Source organism: Bubalus bubalis, chromosome 4, assembly GCF_019923935.1.
Source record: "Bubalus bubalis isolate 160015118507 breed Murrah chromosome 4, NDDB_SH_1, whole genome shotgun sequence".
NCBI lineage: Eukaryota > Metazoa > Chordata > Mammalia > Artiodactyla > Bovidae > Bubalus > Bubalus bubalis.
The window spans coordinates 41,362,036-41,384,267 of record NC_059160.1 but is presented as its reverse complement, the minus strand read 5'-3'; the positions used below and the strand labels follow the sequence as shown (position 1 = coordinate 41,384,267).

General features: G+C 38.3%; 1 protein-coding gene across 3 annotated transcripts in view; it reads left to right on the top strand.

Moving 5' to 3' along the window:
- The window catches only part of DENND5B (DENN domain containing 5B), a 222,235-nt gene that overhangs the window by 84,056 nt on the left and 115,947 nt on the right, over positions 1 to 22,232 (top strand). The window contains exons 2-3 of one of the 3 annotated variants that reach the window (XM_025283467.3): positions 15,800 to 15,865; positions 18,739 to 18,848. In XM_025283467.3, coding sequence (XP_025139252.2) covers positions 15,800 to 15,865; positions 18,739 to 18,848 — 176 coding nt within the window. Of the gene's footprint in view, positions 1 to 15,799; positions 15,866 to 16,750; positions 16,897 to 18,738; positions 18,849 to 22,232 lie in introns of those variants that run through there. The other 2 variants (XM_044941315.2, XM_006069091.4) reach the window with 2 other exon arrangements.

The following is a 22,232-nucleotide window of genomic DNA, read 5'->3' as shown; positions in this document are numbered from 1 at the left end:
GCTGTGAGCTTCCTCAGGGGATCTTCCCAACCCACGGATTGAACTGTCTCTTAGCCTCTTGCATTGGCAGACAGGTCTTTACCACTAGTGCCACTTGCTGTAAATAGTGGGTCCTTTGCCCAATCTTGGCTTGACACCCACTGAGAGGCAAACCCAGTTTTCAGATAACAAGACCTCTTTGGTTTTCCATTTCTTCAGTACAATTACCAAACCTAAAATTTTTAAATAATATTATTTTTTAAATATCATTATTTTATATTCAAATTCCACTTGCTTCAAAAATTTATAGTTTACATCTAAATGACCAAACATGACAATTCTGTAAATAAACCAAGTTACATGATCCATTTTATGTTAACAAAGTGGCAATGTAAAACAAATGTTGCATGAAGTTACTAATTATGAAAAGGATTGTGTAGACCTTTGTTATGAATTAAGCCAAAAATAACATAAGGTAGCATTGCATTTGTCAAGTTGATAAGTCTCATTGTAAAGATACTTGTAATGGGAAAGCTTTTTTAGAAATTTTTCTTTTAAATTTATTATTTGGTGCTGGGTCTTTGTTGCTGTGCGCAGGCTTTCTCTAGTTGCATCAAGCAGGAGATACTCTCTAGCTGTGGCGCATGGGCTTCTCATGGCAGTGGCTTCTGTTGTAGAGCATGGGCTCTAGGGCATGCGGGCTTCAGTAGTTGTAGTACATGGGTTCGGTTACCTCAGAGCATGTGGAGTCTTCCCAAAGCAGGGATCGAACCCATGTCCACTGCACTGGCAGGTGGATTCCTATCCACTGGACCACCAGGGAAGTCTGGGAAAGCTTTTTAGAAAATAAATAAGATATTAGAGTGGAAACTACTCGAAGGCCTCTATAAAACTCTTTGGTTTGGACAACTTGAATCATAGAGTTCATGAGAAATTAAATAATGATTGTACAGTATAGACAAGAAAATGGGATAAGATGAATAAGTTTTAATAGTAATTTACCTTGAGTGTTGCTGAAAGAGCATAGTGAAGAGATTGCTAGGGAATAGAAATTTTTTTTTCTTTAAAATGCCCTCCTATATAATAATAAATACATTTTTTGTTATTTGAAAGATTTAAGACCATCCAAAATAAAAAATTCTGAGAAATACAAGAATTCCACAGAAATATGGACATAGTCATTTCTTGTCTTGAATATGCTCAATTTTTGTCTCCATCTGGGTTGAATGAGATTCATAAAATCTTTTCATATGTGGGCATCATAGGGTATTATTTGCATTTAGAGTTTCACCTGTTTTGCAACTACGCTTGTACAAAACTACTTGTAAATTTGTATAGAATCAGTTATTAAGTCTATAAAAATATTCTTGGCATCTTTTCTCTGATGATCTCAACAAAGGTGTTAGAAATTGTAACTCCCATTGATCCTCCAGGTTAAGAATTGAGGAATATGTAGAGATAGGTTATTAGAGTAGAGGGAAATGGTGTAATCATAACGTGAGGCAACTGCTGCAAATACTACAAAGAACAAATACTGCATAAGATATTGTTGTGAAGAAGTTTAAATTTTATTTATAAATTAGCATTGCCAACCATCTCCTATTTCTGGATATTTAAGTGGTAGATAAAAACAAGTTAACTTCTAAAGGGCTTAGATGCAATGGTAACCCAGTAGAAAAATGAGTGCCCAGTCTTGATTTCTAATGTGATTCCCCAGTTAATGGATTAAGAGAGATCCTTGAAGAAAGGGCTAACTCTTGAACTGGAGCAAGAAACAGAGATGAGCTTAGAGCATCTCACAGAGTTGGAAATTAAGGAAATGGCTAACACCAAAATAAATAAAACACATCAATAGGAGTATGTCAGAAGGCCACAGAGCCAAATGAAAGAGTTCCCATTGGCCATGTGAGCAACAGAATAGAAGTCCCATTGGTTATGACCCCAAGTATAAAATGTCCACAAGTTTTTACTGATATAAATAAAAAATCCAGTAAATTAATAAATAGAAGAGGAGAGACACATCTCCCTTGCAGAAGAATTCCACATAATTTGTGTAGATACTCTTCCTTGAAGGACATGGAGCACAACTCTCTTCTCCAGTGTGGGCTGGTTACAGTGATTTCCTTCTGAAGATTATAGTTGGAAAGGAAGAAAATAGAGGACCTTTACAATGGAGAAATGTTGTTTCAGGTAATCAAAGTGATCATCAACAGTGATGAGTCATGTTGATGTGTATTCCTAATATGATTTGATGAAAATGGCACTTTACCTCCATGGTCTTCTTCCCCAAACCCATAACCTCAGTTTCATCATTAGAGAAACATCAGGCAAATCCCATTTGAGAGACTTTCTACAAAATACCTGACAACTACTCTTCAAAACTGTCAGTTGATACCTAAAACAAGGAAAGAATGAGAAACTGTCGCAGCCAAGAAGAGCTTAGAGAGACATGATGCAGTGTGGTATCCTGTATGGGATTCTGGAACAAAGAAAGGACCTTAGATAAAAAATATGAAAACCTGAATAATGTGTGAAAGTGTTTAGTCACTCAGTTGTGTCCGACTGTTTGCAATCTCATGGACTGTAACCCACCAGGCTCCTCTGTCCATGGAATTTTCCAGGCAGGAATACTGGAGTGGATAGCCATTCCCTTCTCCAGAGGATCTTCCTGACCTAGGGATTGAACCAAGGCCTCCTGCATTGCAGGTGGATTCTTTACTGTCTGAGTCACCAGGGAAGCCCTGAAAAATGAATAGATTTGGTTAATAATAATGTGCCAGTATTGCTTCATTAATTATAACATAATGCTTACTGATAGGGGAAACTGGTTGGAGGGTATATTGGAACTCTGTACTTGTTTTCCCAATTCTGTAAATCTAAAACTATTCCAAAAACTAAAGTTTACTTTGAAAAAAAAGTTAGCCATGAAGTCCTGGGTTCAAAGCAAAGAATAATAAAGTTCTGGTTGTGTGATACCACCATGGGCAAATGATATGATAATAATATCCTTATGTCTTATGTTTGACATAAGGTAGGTATCAAATTTTAATGTATAAGTTGGTACAAATTAGAAAAGAAATAAAATGTTATAAAGAAAATGGACTAATTTTATTCCTTTACTTATATTACTTTTCAGTTTATATAGTCAAAGTTTGGAAGTGAATCATTTTCACAGCTATCAGTTCTTTAAATAAGTTTTCCAAATTCTGGAGTATATGATTCAGGTCCAAGTACAATTTTCATTTTCATTTATCTATTTATGTAGCAAACATTAATGAACATATGTACCAGGCACAGTATTAAGTAGGTGCTGAGGATGTAAGAATGAATAATATGTTGTATAGATTAAAGTCTAAAGGAGGAGATAGGATTGAACAGTTTTAATACAGTACGTTAAGTGGATAGCAATATGCAGAGCAATTATGAGAACAGAGTTCCAAAACCTAAACAGTTCTATTTCTTAAAAAAAAAACAAAAACAAAAAATATTATGTTTATATATTATGTGTCAACCAAGAAGAAAAATGCAGTGTCCTGAACCTAAATATCAAGGAAAGTTTTTATTTTAACATGTCAACTAATACATATTTAGTACAATGTTTGTACAATAGTGATTTACTTAAAAATTAAGCTCATGGAATTTAAAAGATGTTGGACCATAAAACTTATCTGTTCTAATTAAGGTTTTATGTTGAAAAAACTCCTTACTCTTTCTTTGCTTAAAGACCTTGTGAGACCTGGAGCAAAGGAACTGTTGGGCCACACTGTGCCCAGACTTCTGACCCACAGAAACTGATAAGAAGTGTGGGTATTGTTCTAAGTTGCCAAGTTTGTCATAATTGATTAAGGGGGTAATAGAAAATCAAGATGGAAGAAGACATTCCAGACACAAGACCACAGTACTTAAAGGGAACTGCCAGTCATTGAACTTAAGTGCAGATGTGTAGGGAATGGGGAGATTCAGAACCTGGAGCTGAACATGTAGGCAAGGGCTAGATCACAATGGTCCTCAAGTGCCGTCTCAGGAATCTGGGCTCTGGGTGACAGGGGTCTGAACTCAGGAGACTGGTGTCTTAGTTCACTTTGATTTTCCTGAGAGAGAAAATTAATTCACTTATCTTCACTTGAGTCTCTGCCCAGACATCATCATCTTAATGAGACCACCTGACCTCCCTATTTAATATTGCAACTGGTGCTCTGTACTGCCCTTCTTACTCTACTCTTTTCTTTAACTTTCCTTGCACTTTTTGTCTTTCAACATATTGTATAATTTAAATTTATTATTTTTATCTCCTCCTAGAATATAAACTCCATGAGGACAAGGATTTTTTTTTTTTTTTTTTTTGCCTTTTTGTTCACTGTTTGTTCCAGTTATTTATTATTGCATCGCAAACCAGATAGAAAACTCTCTGCTTAAATGACGGTCATTTACTTTACTCACAGATCTGCAGTTTGGGCAGCCCATGGTGATGCCACCTTGCCTGTGCTCCATGCTGCGTCAGCTGAGTGGCCTGACAGGGCCAGAGGACACACTTGCAGGTGGCTCATTTCCAGGACTGGCAGGCTGCTGCTCACTGTTGGCTGGGCCCTCAGTTTCTCTCTTCCCACAGCATGTGACTGTGTTGTAAGGGCATGTGTCCCAAGAGGATATGGTGGAAATGCCTGGCATTTTTTATGGCTTAGCCTTAGAAGCCATAACCTCATTTCTCTGGTATGCTTATGTTTGAGGCAGTCTTAAGGTCCTTCCAGCTTTAAGAGCAGGGAACATGGACTCCACCTCCTGATGGCGTTTCAGAAGAGCATGTGGATAGGAGATATCGCTGTGGCCGTCTTTGGAAAATACAGTCTGTGTGCTGTGTATCCCCAAGGCTAGAACAGTGCCTTGGCTGGTAGAGCTCTATAAATGTTCATTGAGTAAATGAGTGAGTGAGAGAAAGAGAGAGAGAGGAGGAGGAATTAGAAGGGAATTGTGTACAGTGTGTGGCAGGGAGACTAGAATTTTGGAAACTGTAAGTATTCTGAGCCTGGCTTGAGATTCAGAATTAACAAAGTGGCAGTGAAAATAGAAAGGAAAGGCTGATTGGGAGGGATAGTAAGGAAGCATAAATTATAAATTTTAATGACTGTTTGAATATGGAAGGAAAGGGGTGGGGTCCAGATGAGGGAAGAGGGAGAAATCTAGAATCTAAATCTAGAATGACTCCTAGTCAGTCAGCTATTCAAGCTATGTGCCAAGTACCAGAATAAAAGTAGTGAATGTGATACCTTTTTGATAGAATTATTCTTAGTGTTAAATTCATCCCTCCTCAGAGATGATTAGTAGATAGTAATATTTGAAAACTACATGGATTATGGCACTGTTAACAGCAAAAAACCTTTAGGGGAGAAGAGTTAAGCTTTGAAAATGAAGTTCAGGCTGCCGGTACTGAGATAGATGAGTGGAGAGTCTTGGTGAGAAGTAAGAATTGTGAATTGAAATGCAGGGCTAAGAGATCATCTTGAGGGTTTTCTTCTGTTTTTCTGGTGGAGAGAGGAAGGAAGAGATTGTTTTTCCTATAGAGAAGAGGAAAATTCTACTCCTCCCTCCCATTTTTATCCTTCTTGGTGGGTTTTGTTTCATGTTAATTTTGAAAACTTCAGAAAGTGATTGAAAGGACTTCTTCCCCCACCAAAGTTGATTTTCTTCTTTCGTAATATACTAGATAGTAGCTTTAGGAATCACAGTCCCTTGTAGAAATGGGAAAGTCTAGTCATCATATAGGTCACATTCCCTCTGACCCCCAGCTCCACCCACCCCTAGTGTATGTGGACCATTGTATCTGTGCTCAACCTCAATACCATTTTAAAACAGAGTTTAGTTAGTTCATTTTAAAGCCTGAGTGTTCTAGCTCACACTCAGCATATTAGCAGAGGCCTGGAAGGCCTTTGGTGAATGTGCACACCAATGCAGAGGGACTCAGAGGTGGTCACATCAGTGGAACATTCTAGCTACCAGCAGCTTCAGGTAATTGTTGGAATAATACTTCTTCTCTTTGATTCTTATAGGAATATTCTCTTTCCCAGTGAATCCTATTACTGATACTTATTTTGCCTGATTTTGCGGATGTTAGAACAATTTCATATACCATGGGGCAGTAGTGTTAGTAAAACAAATGTATCCTTCCCTGTCTTATAATTTATATATCTCCTTCAGAGAACATTATTGATTTCTTATGCAGAAATTTTTTTGTTTTTGAAAAGTGTAGGAGAAATAAACGGAGAAGGCAATGGCACCCCACTCCAGTACTCTTGGCTGGAAAATCCCATGGACAGAAGAGCCTGGTGGGCTGCAGTCCATGGGGTCGTGAAGAGTTGGACACAACTGAGCAACTTCACTTTCACTTTTCACTTTCATGCATTGGAGAAGGAAATGGCAACCCACTCCAGTGTTCTTGCCGGGAGAATCCCAGGGACGGGGGAGCCTGGTGGGCTGCCATCTGTGGGGTCGCACAGAGTCAGACATGACTGAAGCGACTTAGCAGCAGCAGCAGGAGGAATAAAGTGGTGTTCCTGTGAGAGTTAATTGCTACTCCTGTGTAAACTAAATGTGTGTGTATAGGTGAGTATAGTAATGAATGAAAATGGAGGGAAAGGTCTGCTTTCTCTCTGTACAGATAGTACTTCATTGAGTCACGCAGTAGAAAACCTTCAGTTTGAATGTCTCAGAACTCTAGCTCTGTAGTATTACTTGTCAGCTATAAATATTTTAACGGTGGTTGGCTTTCTTTTGTTCCTAAAGGCAAAGGGTGGCTCTCTTGTAGGCTCTTTAGCAGAGAATAAGTTCTTTAGCAGTAGGGAAAGATTCGTTTTATTTTGTATAATAAAAAGCAGCATGAATAGTAACATTAAAATGCTTTTTTTGGATAAATGATTCTCACAGCAGATAGATATCTAATAACACTACATGCTAATAATGTGTTGTTACAGTAATAAAATAATCTGTATTTTATGTATGAGGATTTTTTGCTCAAAGAAATTGTGATTTGCCCTAGACTACTAGAACTAGAACCTTGTTTTCTTGGGTATAATTATTATTTGAAAATCACTTGTATATAAAAATAATTTACTAAACACTAGTGAACACATAGGAGAAGGCAATGGCAACCCACTCCAGTACTCTTGCCTGGAAAATCTCATGGATGGAGGAGCCTTGGTGGGCTGCAGTCCATGGGGTCGCGAAGAGTCAGACATGACTGAATGACTTCACTTTCCCTTTTCACTTTTTTTTTTTTATTTTATTTTTTTTAACTTTACAATATTGTATTGGTTTTGCCATATATCAACATGATCCACCACAGGTATACACGTGTTCCCCATCCTGAACCCTCCTCCTCAAAGGAAATGGTGACCCACTCCAGTGTTCTTGCCTGGAGAATCCCAGGGACGGGGGAGCCTGGTGGACTGCAGACCATGGGGTCGCTAAGAGTCAGACACGACTGAGGGACTTTACTTTCACTTTCACTTTCATGCATTGGAGAAGGAAATGGCAACCCACTCCAGTGTTCTTGCCTGGAGAATCCCAGGGACAGGGGAACCTGATGGGCTGCTGTCTTTGGGATCGCACAGAATCGGGCACGACTGAAGCGACTTAGCAGCAGCAGCAGCAGTAGAACATATGACACTTACTTGATTATTAACCTAAAAATTATGGACCCTTTCCTCTTAGAGAGTTTCATGATATCAGTTATACTATTTCAATGGCTTTTTAAAGTTTTTTTTTTTCTTGGTTCATAATTTTATTGCAAAAGGAATATTATGACAAGCATGGGTTAGGATCAGAATGGTTTGTTATTTCATCTTTAGCAGAAGACCATAGAACCTGGTTTCATTGTTAAGATTTTTTACAAGTAAATAATATACTGTTATATTCTATGCTTGGTGGTAGGAGGCACAGTGCCTAATAAGAATTTATCTGGTCTTTGTCCCACGTTCCTGGAGCAAAACTTCCAGAACCCTGAGGATTTCCTGGTAACAGGAGTGTTATCCTAATGAAGCAACTACTAATGGGCTCCTAGATAACTTCAGGTAGGGCTTGGTCACAGAACCAACCTAGCAGAGGGGAGGAGGTTGGAGATTGAGTTTTGGTAACATGGCTATGATTTAACGAGTCACGCCTATGTAATGGTGCCCTAATAAAAACTTTAGACACCAAAGCTTAGTGGTGCTTCCTGGTTGATTAACACATTGGTGGGAGTAGGAGTGTGACACACCCTGATTCCACAAAGAGAGAGCATGAAAGTTCTCTGATCTCAACCTATGTATATCTTCATTTGTCTAGTCCTTCTGATTTCTATGCCTTAAAATAAAACTATAATCATAAGTGTAGTGCTTTCATGATTTCTGTGAGTTGTTGCTGTTTAGTCTCTAAGTTGTATCTGACCCTTTGTGACCCCATGGACTGCAGCATGCCAGGCTCCTCTGTCCTTCACTGTCTTCTGGAGTTTGCTCAAATTCATGTCCTTTGAGTCAGTGATACTCTCTTAACTATCTGATCCTCTGCCACCCTCTTCTCCTTTTGCCTTTAATTTTTCCCAGCATCAGGCTTTTCCAGTGAGTTGGCTCTTTGCATCAGGTGGCCAAAGTATTGGAGCTTCAGCTTCAGCATCAGTCTTTCCAATGAATATTCAGGGTTGATTTCCTTTAGGATTGACTGGTTTGATCTCCTTGCTGTCCAAGGGACTCTTTAAGAGTCTTCTCTAGTATCACATTTTGAAAGCATCAGTTCTTTGATGCTCAGCCTTCTTTATAATCCAACTCTCACATTTCTACATGACTGCTGGATAAACCATAGCTTTGACTATACAGACCTTTGTTGGCAAAGTGATGTCTCCAATTTTTAATATGCTGCCTAGATTTGTCGTAGCTTTCCTTCCAAGGAGCAGGCATCTTTTAATTTCGTGGTTGGAGTTACCGTCTGCAGTGATTTTGGTTATTAATTGCCAAACCTGAGGGATTTGTGGGAACTTCAAGATATATATCCAGTCTGTGAGTAGTGCAGGTGGCCTGGGGAACTTCTGAAATCAGGGCAGTCTTATTGGGAACTGTGCCTTGGAGAGTTAATACCTGCACTAACTCCAGGATTATTGGGATACCTCTGGTTGAGTTTGAAGCAAAATATCTGTATTGTGTACTCTTTTGATTCCCAGTGAATAAACTTCAGTATTACGAGTCTCTTAGAAATTAACAACTTACTGGATTGCTGTTGATGTACTTTATTAAGCTCTTAATCAAGATAAACTTTTAGGATTACCAGAATTCAGGTTTCTTTATCCATGAACATTCTTCAGTAGGGCCTATGAATTTTTAGAGACTCCTCTACCTTCTTTTGCTTGATTTTATTTGTGACCAGCAGCCTATACCTGCAAGATTGCAAACTGGATTTAGAGTTTATAGATTTAGAATGACTAATAGGCCCATCATGAATTAATGCCTCTGGTCTTGATTAGTAGCTTAGTGATTGGTATATGAAAGATAAAGAGCATTCACAGAAAATGGGCTAATTCTATCCTGTATTTGAAAAACTATACTTATCATGTATTTGAACCCAGTAGCTTTTCACTTTCATGCATTGGAGAAGGAAATGGCAACCCACTCCAGTGTTCTTGCCTGGAGAATCCCAGGGACGGGGCAGCCTGGTGGGCTGCCGTCTATGGGGTCGCACAGAGTCGGACACGACTGAAGCGACTTAGCAGCAGCAGCAGCAGGCAGTGTAGAACATCATCAAGGAAGTGAAGGTGGTATATAGTCAGGGATTGACATTAGAGTCAGAAGGTCAAGACTAATGCAAGTTAAAACTCAGGCTAATCCAGAAACATAAAAATAGCTAACTACTGTAGTAACAACCATAGACTATCAGTGGCTCAAAACAATAGAAACTTACTTCTCATTCATTGTTTAGTCTAATGTAGGCCAAGGTGGAGAGAGGCTCTATTTTGCAGAGACAGTCAATGACCCAGGTTTCTTCCATGTGTGACCTTCCATCTTTACAGCCCCATTTCCATTTGCATTTAGCTGGTGAGTCACAGAAGAAAGACAGATTGTGTGCCTCAGGCTGGAAGTGATACACATCACTTCTGCTCACATTTCATTGGCAAGAGCTAGTCTTTTGGCCCCAACCCAGATGCAGGGATGTTGGGAAGGAGAGGAGAATAGGGATGTTGGTGAGCACCTGCTGTCTGTCATAAATTCAGGATCAGTGATAGCTATTCCCTGGTGCTAAGATAATTGGCATGGCTTATCCAGTGAGAATGATTTGGGGTTGTTTCAAGGAGTGCCAGAGGGAGAAAAGATGCAATCCCTTATGGATTCAGTGTCCCATATAAATATTACCAAACTCAGGTTTGGCTGCTCAATGCTTGAAAGCCAGTACAGGTGCTGGTAGGAATGGAAGTGTTGCTGCATTCAGGAGCCAGCAACTTTGGACACAAGCAGGCTTGTGTCCAAAAACCAGCTCCAGGAATTTTTCTCTACCATGAAATTTTTTAAAGGGAGAATTACTCAGGAACGGGTTCAGCATCTTTCTTGTCTTCCACAGCGTGCAGACTTTCTTTTGATTGGTGGTGAGGTAACAGGACAGTGTTCCAGGACTCTGGAGCTCAGCCTGGAGTTACCATTCTCCATCTAGGTGGGGGCTTTAGTTCCTGCTGCTGCTGCTGCTGCTGCAATCATGTCCAACTCTGCGCGACCCCATAGACGTCAGCCCACCAGGCTCCCCTGCCCCTGGGATTCTCCAGGCAAGAACACTGGAGTGGGTTGCCATTTCCTTCTCCAATGCATGCAGAGGAACTCAAAGGTGTTTTGTCATGTATGTTCCTTGTGGAGGAACCAGACACAGTGTAGGCACAGTGGAAATGTTGCTTGAATGTGTTAACATTCTCCTGTCTTTAAGAAAACAAAATCTGAAACCCTTCCCTCAACCCCACATTCTCCTCCAGTATTATCACTTATCATCTTTCCAACAGAACTCCTCAAGGGTTAATTACACTCTCTGCCTGGACTTCCTCTCTTTTGCAGTCTTTCTTGGAACCATACCAGGTAGGTTTTCACCCCTACACCCCGCAGAAATCTCTTTGTTCAGGTCACAGTGACTTCCTTGTTGTTGACAACCTGCTTTAACTTGGTTTCCATGATGCCTCTGGTTTTCTCTTATTTTACTGACTGCTTTTTCTCTTTTACCTTTCTGCCAGTTCTTTTCCTCTTCCAAGCCTCTTAATGTTGCTTGAGTCCTCGGGGGCTCTGACCTCAGCCTCTGTCTCCATCTGCAGTCATTTCCTAGGTGACCTTATCCAGCCCTGTGATGTTAAATACTGTCTTTTTTATGTAGACCCCTGAGTTTCTAAACTTTTCCCTTGAATTTAAATTCATATATCTAAATGCTTACTCAAAAATGTCTCTTGGATATCTAGTAGGCTTCTCAGACTTACCATATCCAAAACTGAATTCTTCATTCCAGCTGCCTGACCACTATCCTCCCCCCAGCAAAACCTCCATCTTCCTTCTTTCAGTACGTAGCTACACTGTTAATCCAGGTGCTTAGATCAAAATTCATGGTATCACAATATCCTTCTTGACTACTTCTTTCTCTCACATCTCATTCATCAGCAAATCATCTATTTTATGCCTTCAGGATATATTTAAAATCTTATCACTTCTCACCACCCTAGCACTTACTATCTCTCTAATCTGTACTGCCATCATATCTTACCTGGACTGTTGCAGAAGGTCCTAACTGATCACTTTCCTTCTACTCTTGCCCACTATAAACTGTTCTCTCAGCTGGCAGGGTGATCTTTTTAAAACAAAGTCACTTCTCTGTGGAAGATACTCCAATTATTTCCCGCGATGTGTGCTAAGTTGCTTCAGTCATATCCAACTCGGCGATCCTGTGGCTATATAGCCTACCAGATTCTCTGTCCGTGGGATTCTTCAGGCAAGAATACTGGAGTGGGTTGCCATTTCCTTCTCCAGGGGCTTCCCGTGATACTTAATATAAAATCAGAAATCCTTACCATTGCTTACAGTCCTCACCTGTTTTATCTGGCTCCTGGGAACCTCTGACTTCATCTTCTACCACCTCACTAGATGCATCTATGTCCTGGTCTTACTGCAGCTCAGCTGGGACAAGCTCACTTGTACCGTTGGGATTGTCCACTTGCTATTTCCCTTGGCAGAAATACTCTTTCCTGAGATGACCTCGTACATAGAATTAAGAGCACAGACTCTGGAGTCAGACTGCGTAGGTTTGAATTTCCTTGTTATCTGACCTGAGCAAGTTATTTAACCTTTTTGTGCCCCAGTTTCTACATCAGTAAAATGAGAATGGTAATAGGATCTACTTCATATAGTAATTATGATGATAAAACAGGTTAATATATGTAGAGCACTTAAGCACCTGCCTGTAGTAAGCTCCGAGTGTTAATTGTGTGGTGGTCACTACTTCATAAGGTCTCTACTTATACATTGCCTGTTCAGAGGTGTTTAGTTGTAGGATCATCAGAATGAATATTGAGTATGCAGCCTCCTGGGGCACCTACTTTGAAGAGGACAGCTTACTGTGGTGTAGAGACAGCACATGTGTAGCAAATGTCTTTCTATGAATGTCACAGAAGTGCCCCCTTATTTTATTTATCACCCTGATGGTACCCTCTCCTCCTCACCCACGCCTGCTCCTCTTTCCCTGTGAAAGGGAAGTCAGTTGTGTCTGACTCTTTGCGACCCCATGGGCTGTAGCCTACCAGGCTCCTCCGTCCATGGGATTTTCCGGGCAAGAATACTGGAGTGGGTTGCCATTTCCTTCTCCAGGCGATCTTCCCGACTCAGGGACTGAACCCGGGTCTCCTGCATTTTAGACAGATGCTTTACTGTCTGAGCCACCAGGGAAATCCCACTGCTGCCCTAGTGTTCCCCTTCCCAGCTCCCGCTTATGCCAATTCAGGTTGGGTCTTGGGAGGCAAACATTTGGAGACCTCTGGAGGTAGACATGGGAAGGAGGAGTTGTCACCACCACATCGTCCCTTTTTCTTTGCCTCAGCATGGGTTTCATCATAGGTAGCATCCATAGTGTCTCCACTTACTTCTGTCACCTTTGTTATCATACTGAGGAAGATTTACTGATTGTGAGTATTCTGTCCACGTGTGTGTGTGTGTCTATGTTTTAACTTCCCTTTAGAGAGAAAAGGAATAAAATGAAAAAAAGACAGGGTGGAAGAGATTACCTGTTTCAGCTTCCCTTCTGTTTTCATTGTTCCCATCAACAAACTTTCTTTAAAACATCTAGACTTCAGTGACATCCTTCAGGGATAGGCACATAGGGAAGTATTGGGAGCCTTGGCCTTGTTTTGTGGAGAAATACCCTGCTCAGAAATAGGCTGTGGTGGACATGGATAATGAGGGAGGGAATTCACTGGGGCCCTAGGAGTGAGAAGGTTCAGAGAGGAAATGAGTGAAGAAATACATAACGGGGACATTCAGCCTGAGAAATAGCTCCGAGATTCACAGATCTCTCTCTGCTTACAATGTCAATGCCAGACTAGAGAAATCCTCACCAGTGGCTGGAGCAGGGGCAGTGTCCCTGCTCCCATTGCCAGTTGAAAGGAAACGTGGAGCTTCCAGAAGGTCAGATCTTGTGCTCCCAACCACAGGGGAAAGAGGTATATTATTGATATTCTGACGTCATCTACAAAGTGAAAGGAGGCTCAGACACTTTATAATATGCCATATTTCAGAAACTGTGAGAGTTAAAGAAATGTTAGAGCTCAGTCCTTCTGGACCTGCCTGTATATGTTTTTGTATGTTAAGTGAAATATTAGTCACATTTCTTTTGTAGTTATACATTATCTTTTTAAATATATATGCTATAAAGTAGACTGAAATCCAAATTTGGTCTAATGGTGATTCTCATTATAGCTTTGCATGAAGCAGATACACTTATTTCACTGGAAGTTCTCTCAATTATTTAGACCATAGTTAATTGGATTTTGGTTATCTGGAGGTAGTGATAAAATAATTGAACCTCAAATCTATTAACATTATTTTTGCTTATGTACCATTTTCTGTATAACTGGTCAGAATAAAATGATCTGAAATAACTTTCATATTTTTTTATTTTTGGCCAATGAATCCAGAAACAACGGCTATATGAAATAATTGGGACTGTTGGTAAATATAATGGCAGCAATACTCTGAACACAACCAAGAGTTTCTACCTTTATCAGGGCAGATTTAGGCTTTAGATGAGAGCTGGGCAGATTTGTCAGACCATTGAATGGATTAGCTTCCCTGCTTTGTGTCTCATTTTTATAAGAAGGATATTCAGTATCAGTAGTAAAGTTTGTGCTCGCTTTTCCAAATGGGGAGATTTTTTGCTGCTTGGAGTAGTCCAATACTATTCTACTCTGCTACTCCCCTCTCTAATTTATAGTTGTTATTCTTTTGACCCAGAAAGAGGAAATGCCATAGTTTATATTTAGTCACAGAGCTCTACTGTAAATTCCCCCCTTCACCCCCAGGTGTGAATATTTTAATAGCTTGTATCCTCATTGTAGTAAAACTTTTCCCCAAGAGTTGATATTTCTTAGTTAAAGTACCTAAGAGGATAGTTGACTAATGGAATCTCTACTGACCAAACTTCAGCTTGTGTTTGCATAGTAATTTACAAAAGATAGGATAATTAAAAGATTGGATGTAATATATGTTTTTGTCCTTACATTAAATCATTTTTTAATTTTTAAAAATTTTTTAAAATTTAAACTTTACAATTTGTAAAAGTTTTAAAGACTTGTTTAAAAAAATTTTTAAACAGACTTGATTTTTAGAAACAGTTTTAGATTTACAGAAAAATTGAGAAGCTAATACAGAGTTCTCACACATACCCCTCCATCCATGCACATAGTTTTCCTATCAATTACAACCTAGGGTGGTGCCATACATGTATTGTAATTAATGAATCAATATTATTGTTAACTAAAATCTATACTTTATTCAAATTTCCTGGTGTTTACTTAATGTCCTTTCTCTGTTGGAGGAGCCCATCCAATATACCACATTACACCTTTCTTCTCTCCTTAGGTTCCTCTCAGCTATAATAGTTTCTGAGACCTTACTTGTTTTTGATGACCTTGACAGTTTTGACAAGTATTCATCCAGGTATATTGTAGGTTGCTCCTCCTGGAATTTGTCTGACTTTTTTCTACTGGTTAGACAGGGGTTGTAAGATCATATGGATTATGTTTAGCCTTGTAAAAATTGCCAAACTGTCTTTCCTAAGGGGTTATACCTTCTTGCATTACCGCCAGCAATTTATGAGAGTTCTGTCTCTTTGCATACTTGTCAGATTTTGGTATGGTCAGTTTCTTGAACTTCAGCCAATCTGATAGGTTTACAGAAGTTGGGATGCAATTTCCATAGTTCGTCATTTAGTCTTACTATCATATTTTATTATATCTTGCTATAGAAACATTAGCTTTCTCCTGATACTTCTTTTTAAATTAGCATTAAGAAAAGAACATGCACCTTTTCCCATATGAATAATTGTTACAGATGTTTAAATGGCATTTCACTTATTACATTAAAATGCAATTACTTATTCTCTTTGCTTTCTTATCACTAATAGTCTATAAGCTACATACTATTGGTGTTGTGTTCTGTTGATGTTAATGTCTCATGTTTAATTGCTTTTGTTTAATTTTTTTAATTCTTATTTTCCATTCTTCAAAGTCATTATTGCTTTTTTGTTTGTGTTTCTTTGTTCATAAAAGCTTTTTTGTTTCTATTACATTATGTAGTTTTGTACCAATGGCTAGAAGCAGATCGTCATGGCAAGAGCCAAGATGCTGCAAATACGACTTCAGGTAAAAATAAAAAGTTGAGGTGTTAGAAGTTATTATTTTAATTCACCCCAAGTTCATCATAATTGTTTCATTATTCAGTTTTGCTTAGGCAAAAAAATGTGTTATTTTGTATTTCTGTTCTCTTATTTGCATCTTAATTTTTGTAAAGATCTCATTTGCTTCAAGCCTTGAAGAAATTAATTCATTAGTCTTTAAGCTCTCTTGGCAGATATGTTCTATTTTCTTAGGAGGAAAGGTTTAATTGTAGTTTAAGTTTAGTAGGAGGTTATTTGGCAATATTACTTGAAATTAAGTCTACTTGTTGCGGGGGATATTAATAATTGCACAAATTTATAATCCTTGTTTATTTCAGGATAGTGTTTGAAAGGTGGATTTTAGGTTAATTAAAGCATCCTTATGTAATTTCCATTTCCTTGGAATCCAGATTCTTAGACTGGTTCATTTTTCCTGTTAACCTAACAGTAAATTCTAAGTTAGAGGTTTATGGGTTCAAAATGCAAAGGTTAGGTTGTTCCCCTGTCTCACATCTCCAAAAGTCATCTCCACGATTCTTTTCTTTGACTGATATTAATAGGAATAGCTGCATTTACTCACGTCTAAATCCTTAACAGTGTTGTCAGAATTTTCAGTCAGCTTCTCTCCACATTTTCTTCAAAATAATATTTGCCAAGACAGCTGTATATATAGCAATGATCTCCCCCCCTCTTTTAGAGCAGTCTAATAAGAAGTGGTGGTGGTAGTGGTGGCGGTGGTGGTGATGGTTCTGTTTTTCTTTTGTTAGATTTGTATTTCTGTTTCATGGGGTTTTGTTTTTGTGAAATTCTTTTTCTCTCAAGGTGGTTTTCTTTCTCTCTTCTGGTTGATTCATTGTTCCTCTAGGGTGTGGTGTTCCTTAGTTAACAGGACAATTATGTTGAAAATAGCAGTGTCATGACTTTTTCTGATTTATTTCCTGTCACATTAATAACTTGATATATGAATGAAGATAAAGTTACTATTTTAACCAAACTCAGGCAGAAATTCATTAAAAGGTAAGTGTTGCAAGGATTTATATCCTCATTATATGCTGTTTCTTCTGCCCCTGCAGTATTTCATATTTTATTTACATTTGTGAATGATAAAATAAGCATTTTTGGTATTTGAGGGCAGGTAAAGGAGAGGGCTTCTTGATGGCTGGTTATTGTCTAAGGTGAGATCATCCTTTTGCTGTGTCACTGGCACAGTCAGCAGCATAAACCTTAGAACCAGGAGAGATTCTAGTTTTGCTTTTTCTCTGACTTAAACTGAAGTGAAATATAACCTTTTTTTTTTAATGAAGAAGTAAATAATCTAAAAATTCTTAGTGTTTGCGTAAGAATCTAGTACCAGCTTAAAGATACCATTTACTCTTTGTGAAATCAACTGTGAACCCTGACTCATTTCTTTGGACATAGTGACTCTTGAACGGTTTCGTATTTTCCACTGACTTTTCCCATGTTCACATACCCTAGAAGCATGGTGCAGAAATTGATAAACTTTCACTGGGGACACCTTTGACAGTTTCTCTTCTAGAAGTGAAAGCTCTTTACTGTGTCACTTAGAAGATGAAAATATGAGGTAGAAAGATAGAGAGATGGAGTGCTTGCCTAAATAACTAAGAGGAATCCAAAGGAAAAAGATTGTTAGCCAAAGGCCTAAATTAGAAGTAATAGGTTAGTTGTTGTAACAGATCTGTTTAAATTATGTGCCTATATTCAAAAACACTCCTGTGTGTTTTATATTGCAATCTCCAACAAAATTTTAGAGTGTGACTTTTCCCTGCATCTGAGATCTGTTAAGTTTCGCACTGAAAGGTGTTTTAGGATACATCTTTTAGATTTTTACCAGAGATGGAAACTGAATCTAACTAGGTGTCCACATGTGACTCATGAATTGCTTTATGATATTTTTGCTTGTTCAATTACTGGTAAGTAGCATTTATCTTTGAATATATCAGCTTGTGTTTTGTAATTAGAACTTAAAAAGTAGAAAAAAACCACAAGAGACAGATGGTATTGCTCCCAAGGTCTTTCTAATTCCTTAATCTCAACTTTTTGACACTGAGAATTTAAGACCCGTCCATATTAAAATATTTTATGAAACTAAGGCATTTGGAGGCAGCAGGTCTCACGGAAGTTAATTTGGTTAAGGACTTTAAAGAACTGAACTGACAGCTTTACTGAATTTTGTTATATGTAATGATCAAAGCATAGCCTTTTACCTTTTCAGGATTTTAACAGGTGATTAATTTGGCTTAGAATAGCTTCTTTTTAGAGGTTAGTGTTGTTTAATGTGTCCTGTTTACTAAACCAGACAACTCAGTATTGATGTTTCTGATTCTATTAATTCTTGTAAAAGCATGGAGATGCAGTCACGTTTATCACATTTATCAGAGGATTTTGTGAAAACTCAAGCAAACTTGCCTCCTTTGGGCACTGCACCATTAAGTTTATATATGTAAAAAATTTCAGAATCTTAGTTACAGTTAGTTTATTTTGAAATGTTTCTTTAGTGAGTTAAATGTTACCAAATAGGATTTTTTTTTTGGCCATCATGTGTTGAAATGAGGACAGTAATTAGGTCACAGCAAGGATTATTTTAGCATATCTTGATTTTTAGTATCAGTTGTCTATCCAGGATTTTAAAATTTGTATTATGAAGTTTTAAATGCACGTCTCTTATTAAAAGTTCCTTTTTAGTTGTCCATGGAAAAATTTACAAGCCAGACTATTAGAGGTAGAAATTGAATCAGATTTCAACACTATCACTCAGTGTATCTACAAAATAAAAATAAAATTATGACATGTTTTCGAAAAAATTCTGCATATTAACTAATTATTAATTATCTGTTGTAGGTGAAAATTTTGACCAGAGTCCTTTGAGAAGAACATTCAAATCCAAAGTTCTGGCCCACTATCCTCAGAATATAGAATGGAACCCTTTCGATCAAGATGCAGTAAACATGGTATGTGGTTTTTTTTCTCCTCTTCAAGGCCTTCTTTTTATTTTATTAATATGACAGTTGTGACTATATTTTGAATTTATACATTATTTCATTTAATTTAACCCTTTAAATAAAAAAATTTTTAAATAGTATTATCCTTACTTTACAGATGTGGAAAATGAAGCTCAGAGAAGCTAAGTAACTTGCGTAAGATCCCCATAGCTAATTAGTACATACAACAGCCCCTAAGCAGCCCGTTTTCTTTTCCTGCCGTTAAGCTGTGTGGTGAATTTGCATTAATTAATACATAGATGCTTTGATAACAGTGATAATAGTTTGTTTCCTGGAGAGGAGCCTGATGGAAGGTACATGATTACAGTTTTCATATTTCAAAGAATGTTATATGATGGGTCTGTAATTTATCATGTTCACATGGTAAGGTAGGAAAGGAACTTAAGTGCCTCATTTAGACGTTAGTAGGAATTTGTTTATAAGGAATTTAAAATAATGTAATGAGTTACCAGTGGTGATTGTAAGTCCCATTAGAGGTTCTTAAAAATACAATTGGTCATAATTGTCCCATTAGAGGTTCTTAAAAGTAGTCAGTCATAATTTTCAGGTCAGTTAGGAACAGTTCTTCTTAGAAATCTGGAAAATATTTTGTATCTCCATGAACTCTGCAGTTATAAAAATCAGGGGGTCCCAAAGTAAGCAAATCAGAGATCAGGCACCATAGGGACAAAAATGATTAAAGGTGGACTAAGACACATAGATGTGGTTCTTTATGAGTATTTTAAAGGTGGAACCAAAGGATCCCATTATGATGTGATACTCTAAGGGAAGAAAATATTTAGTAGATACCTGTTAGGTCCCTTATATGTGTTACTTTCACATACTTGCTTACACATACCGAGTGAGGATTATTATTCATATTTTACAGAGATTAAGTTAGTTGCCCAAAGTTGTACAGGGAGTCTCAGAGATTAAATCCAGATTATTTTTACTCTCTAGTTCACTTTTTTCCCACCTGCACGCTACTTCCACCAAAGAAAAACTATGTTTTTAATAACTTGGTTTTCACCTGCTCTCAGGGATATGGTATTTCTATATCACAGTAAACCCATTCCAGTCTGATGTTACTCCAAGAAGGGAATTTCATGGTACCTTTTCTAAGGACAGATGACTAAGGCATATGGTACTTTGACTTTGACTCTTTACAGAGCATGGTATAGTTACTTCTCTAAACTGTTGCCCTATACTAGAGTAACAGGAGATGTCACTTTGCTAGAAGTTAATACTGTAGGGCCTAGCCTCATCTTTGGTGAAGACAATGCTGTAGATTTTAAGCAGAATACAACTGTTAGTCATATTTATGAGACTTGGAGAAGTACAGACAAGCTTCTTACTAAAATAGTCAGCAAAAAGCAGTGACAAAAAATAAATTATCAGCTGCTTATGTCAGAAAATTAATGGAAAGATATTAATGATATAAAAGAGTACCTAAATGAAACATTGGAAGAATGGTTAAGAATGTAAATAGATAACACTAATTTTCTTAAATTAGTAGTATGTTTCAAAGTATTTATAAATTATTCTGTGAGAAGTCAGAATGGTGTCCAAAACTAGATTCTTATTATCATATGAATCCACAGTCATTTGAACAAAATGCCGCACTTGATGTATTTATTACTTTTAATCATTTGGATGTCTTAATAGTAAGATATCTGTGTTAACCTTTGCCTCTGTCTAGCATTTATCTTTTGGAGAAGGAAATGGCAACCCACTCCAGTACTCTTGCTTGGAAAATCCCATGTATGGAGGAGCCTGGTAGGCTACAGTCCATGGGGTCACAAAGACTTGGACACGACTGACCGACTTCACTTTCACTTTTCACTTTCATGCGTTGGGGAAGGAAATGGCAACCCACTCCAGTGTTCTTGCCTGGAGAATCCCAAGGGTGGGGGAGCCTGGTGGGCTGCCGTCCGTGGGGTCGCACAGAGTCGGATACAACTAAAGTAACTTAGCAGCAGCAGCAGCATTTATCTCTAAAGCAATTGTCTGCTTCCTTGACTGTCTTTAATATTTTCTTTACCTGTTGTCTCTGAGTTATTTTATGTAAACAGGAAACATTTCCCTCTGAAGAATAGACTTGTAGGCTTGTATTTTGATGCTTAAACACAATACAGCATTTTGTTTTTTTGCTACAGATCTAAAAGGATTTGCTAGTACTCCTTGAAAATCTCTGAAAAGCATTCCATTAAACTAGTATGCATTTGGGTCATAGATTTACTGCCCTTAATTTCCTCTTTGATTTATTAGTAAGTGCATTTGTATGAATCTATAATTTATTCCCACCTAAAGGTAGAAAGCTTTGTTGTTAGCTTTAGCAAAATTCCACTCCAGTAAGTTACTTCCTTCTATAGTATCACTCATTCTGCTAACAAAGTGGAGCTTTAAATAAGGATCATTCAGTTCAGTTCAGTCTCTCAGTCGTGTCCGACTCTTCGCGACCCCATGAACCACATCATGCCAGGCCTCCATGTCCATCACCAACTCCCGGAGTCCACCCAAACCCATGTCCATTGAGTCGGTGATGCCATCCAACCATCTCATCCTCTGTTGTCCCCTTCTCCTCCTGCCCTCAATCTTTCCCAGCATCAGGGTCTTTTCAAATGAATCAGCTCTTTGCATCAGGTGCCCAAAGTATTGGAGTTTCAGCTTCAACATCAGTCCTCCCAATGAACACCCAGGACTGATCTCCTTTAGGATGGACTGTTTGGATCTCCTTGCAGTCCAAGGGACTCTCAAGAGTCTTCTCCAACACTACAGTTCAAAAGCATCAATTCTTACTGAGCTCAGCTTTCTTCACAGTCCAACTCTCACATCCATACATGACCACTGGAAAAACCATAGCCTCGACTAGACGGACCTTTGTTGACAAAGTAATTGTCTGTGCTTTTGAATATGCTGTCTAGGTTGGTCATAACTTTCCTTCCAAGGAGTAATTGTCTTTTAATTTCATGGCTGCAATCACCATCTGCAGTGATTTTGGAGCCCAGAAAAATAAAGTCAGCCACTGTTTCCACCGTTTCCGCATCTATTTGCCATGAAGTGATGGGACCAGAAGCCATGATCTTAGTTTTCTTAATGTTGAGCTTTAAGCCAACTTTTTCGCTCTCCTCTTTCACTTTCATTAAGAAGCTCTTCAGTTCTTCACTTTCTGCCATGAGGGTGGTATCTTATGCATATCTGAGGTTATTGATATTTCTCCCAGCAATCTTGATTCCAGCTTGTGTTTCCTCCAACCCAGCGTTTCTCATGACGTACTCTGCATTTAAGTTAAATAAGCAGGGTAACAATATACAGCCTTGACGTACTCCTTTCCCGATTTAGAACCAGTCTGTT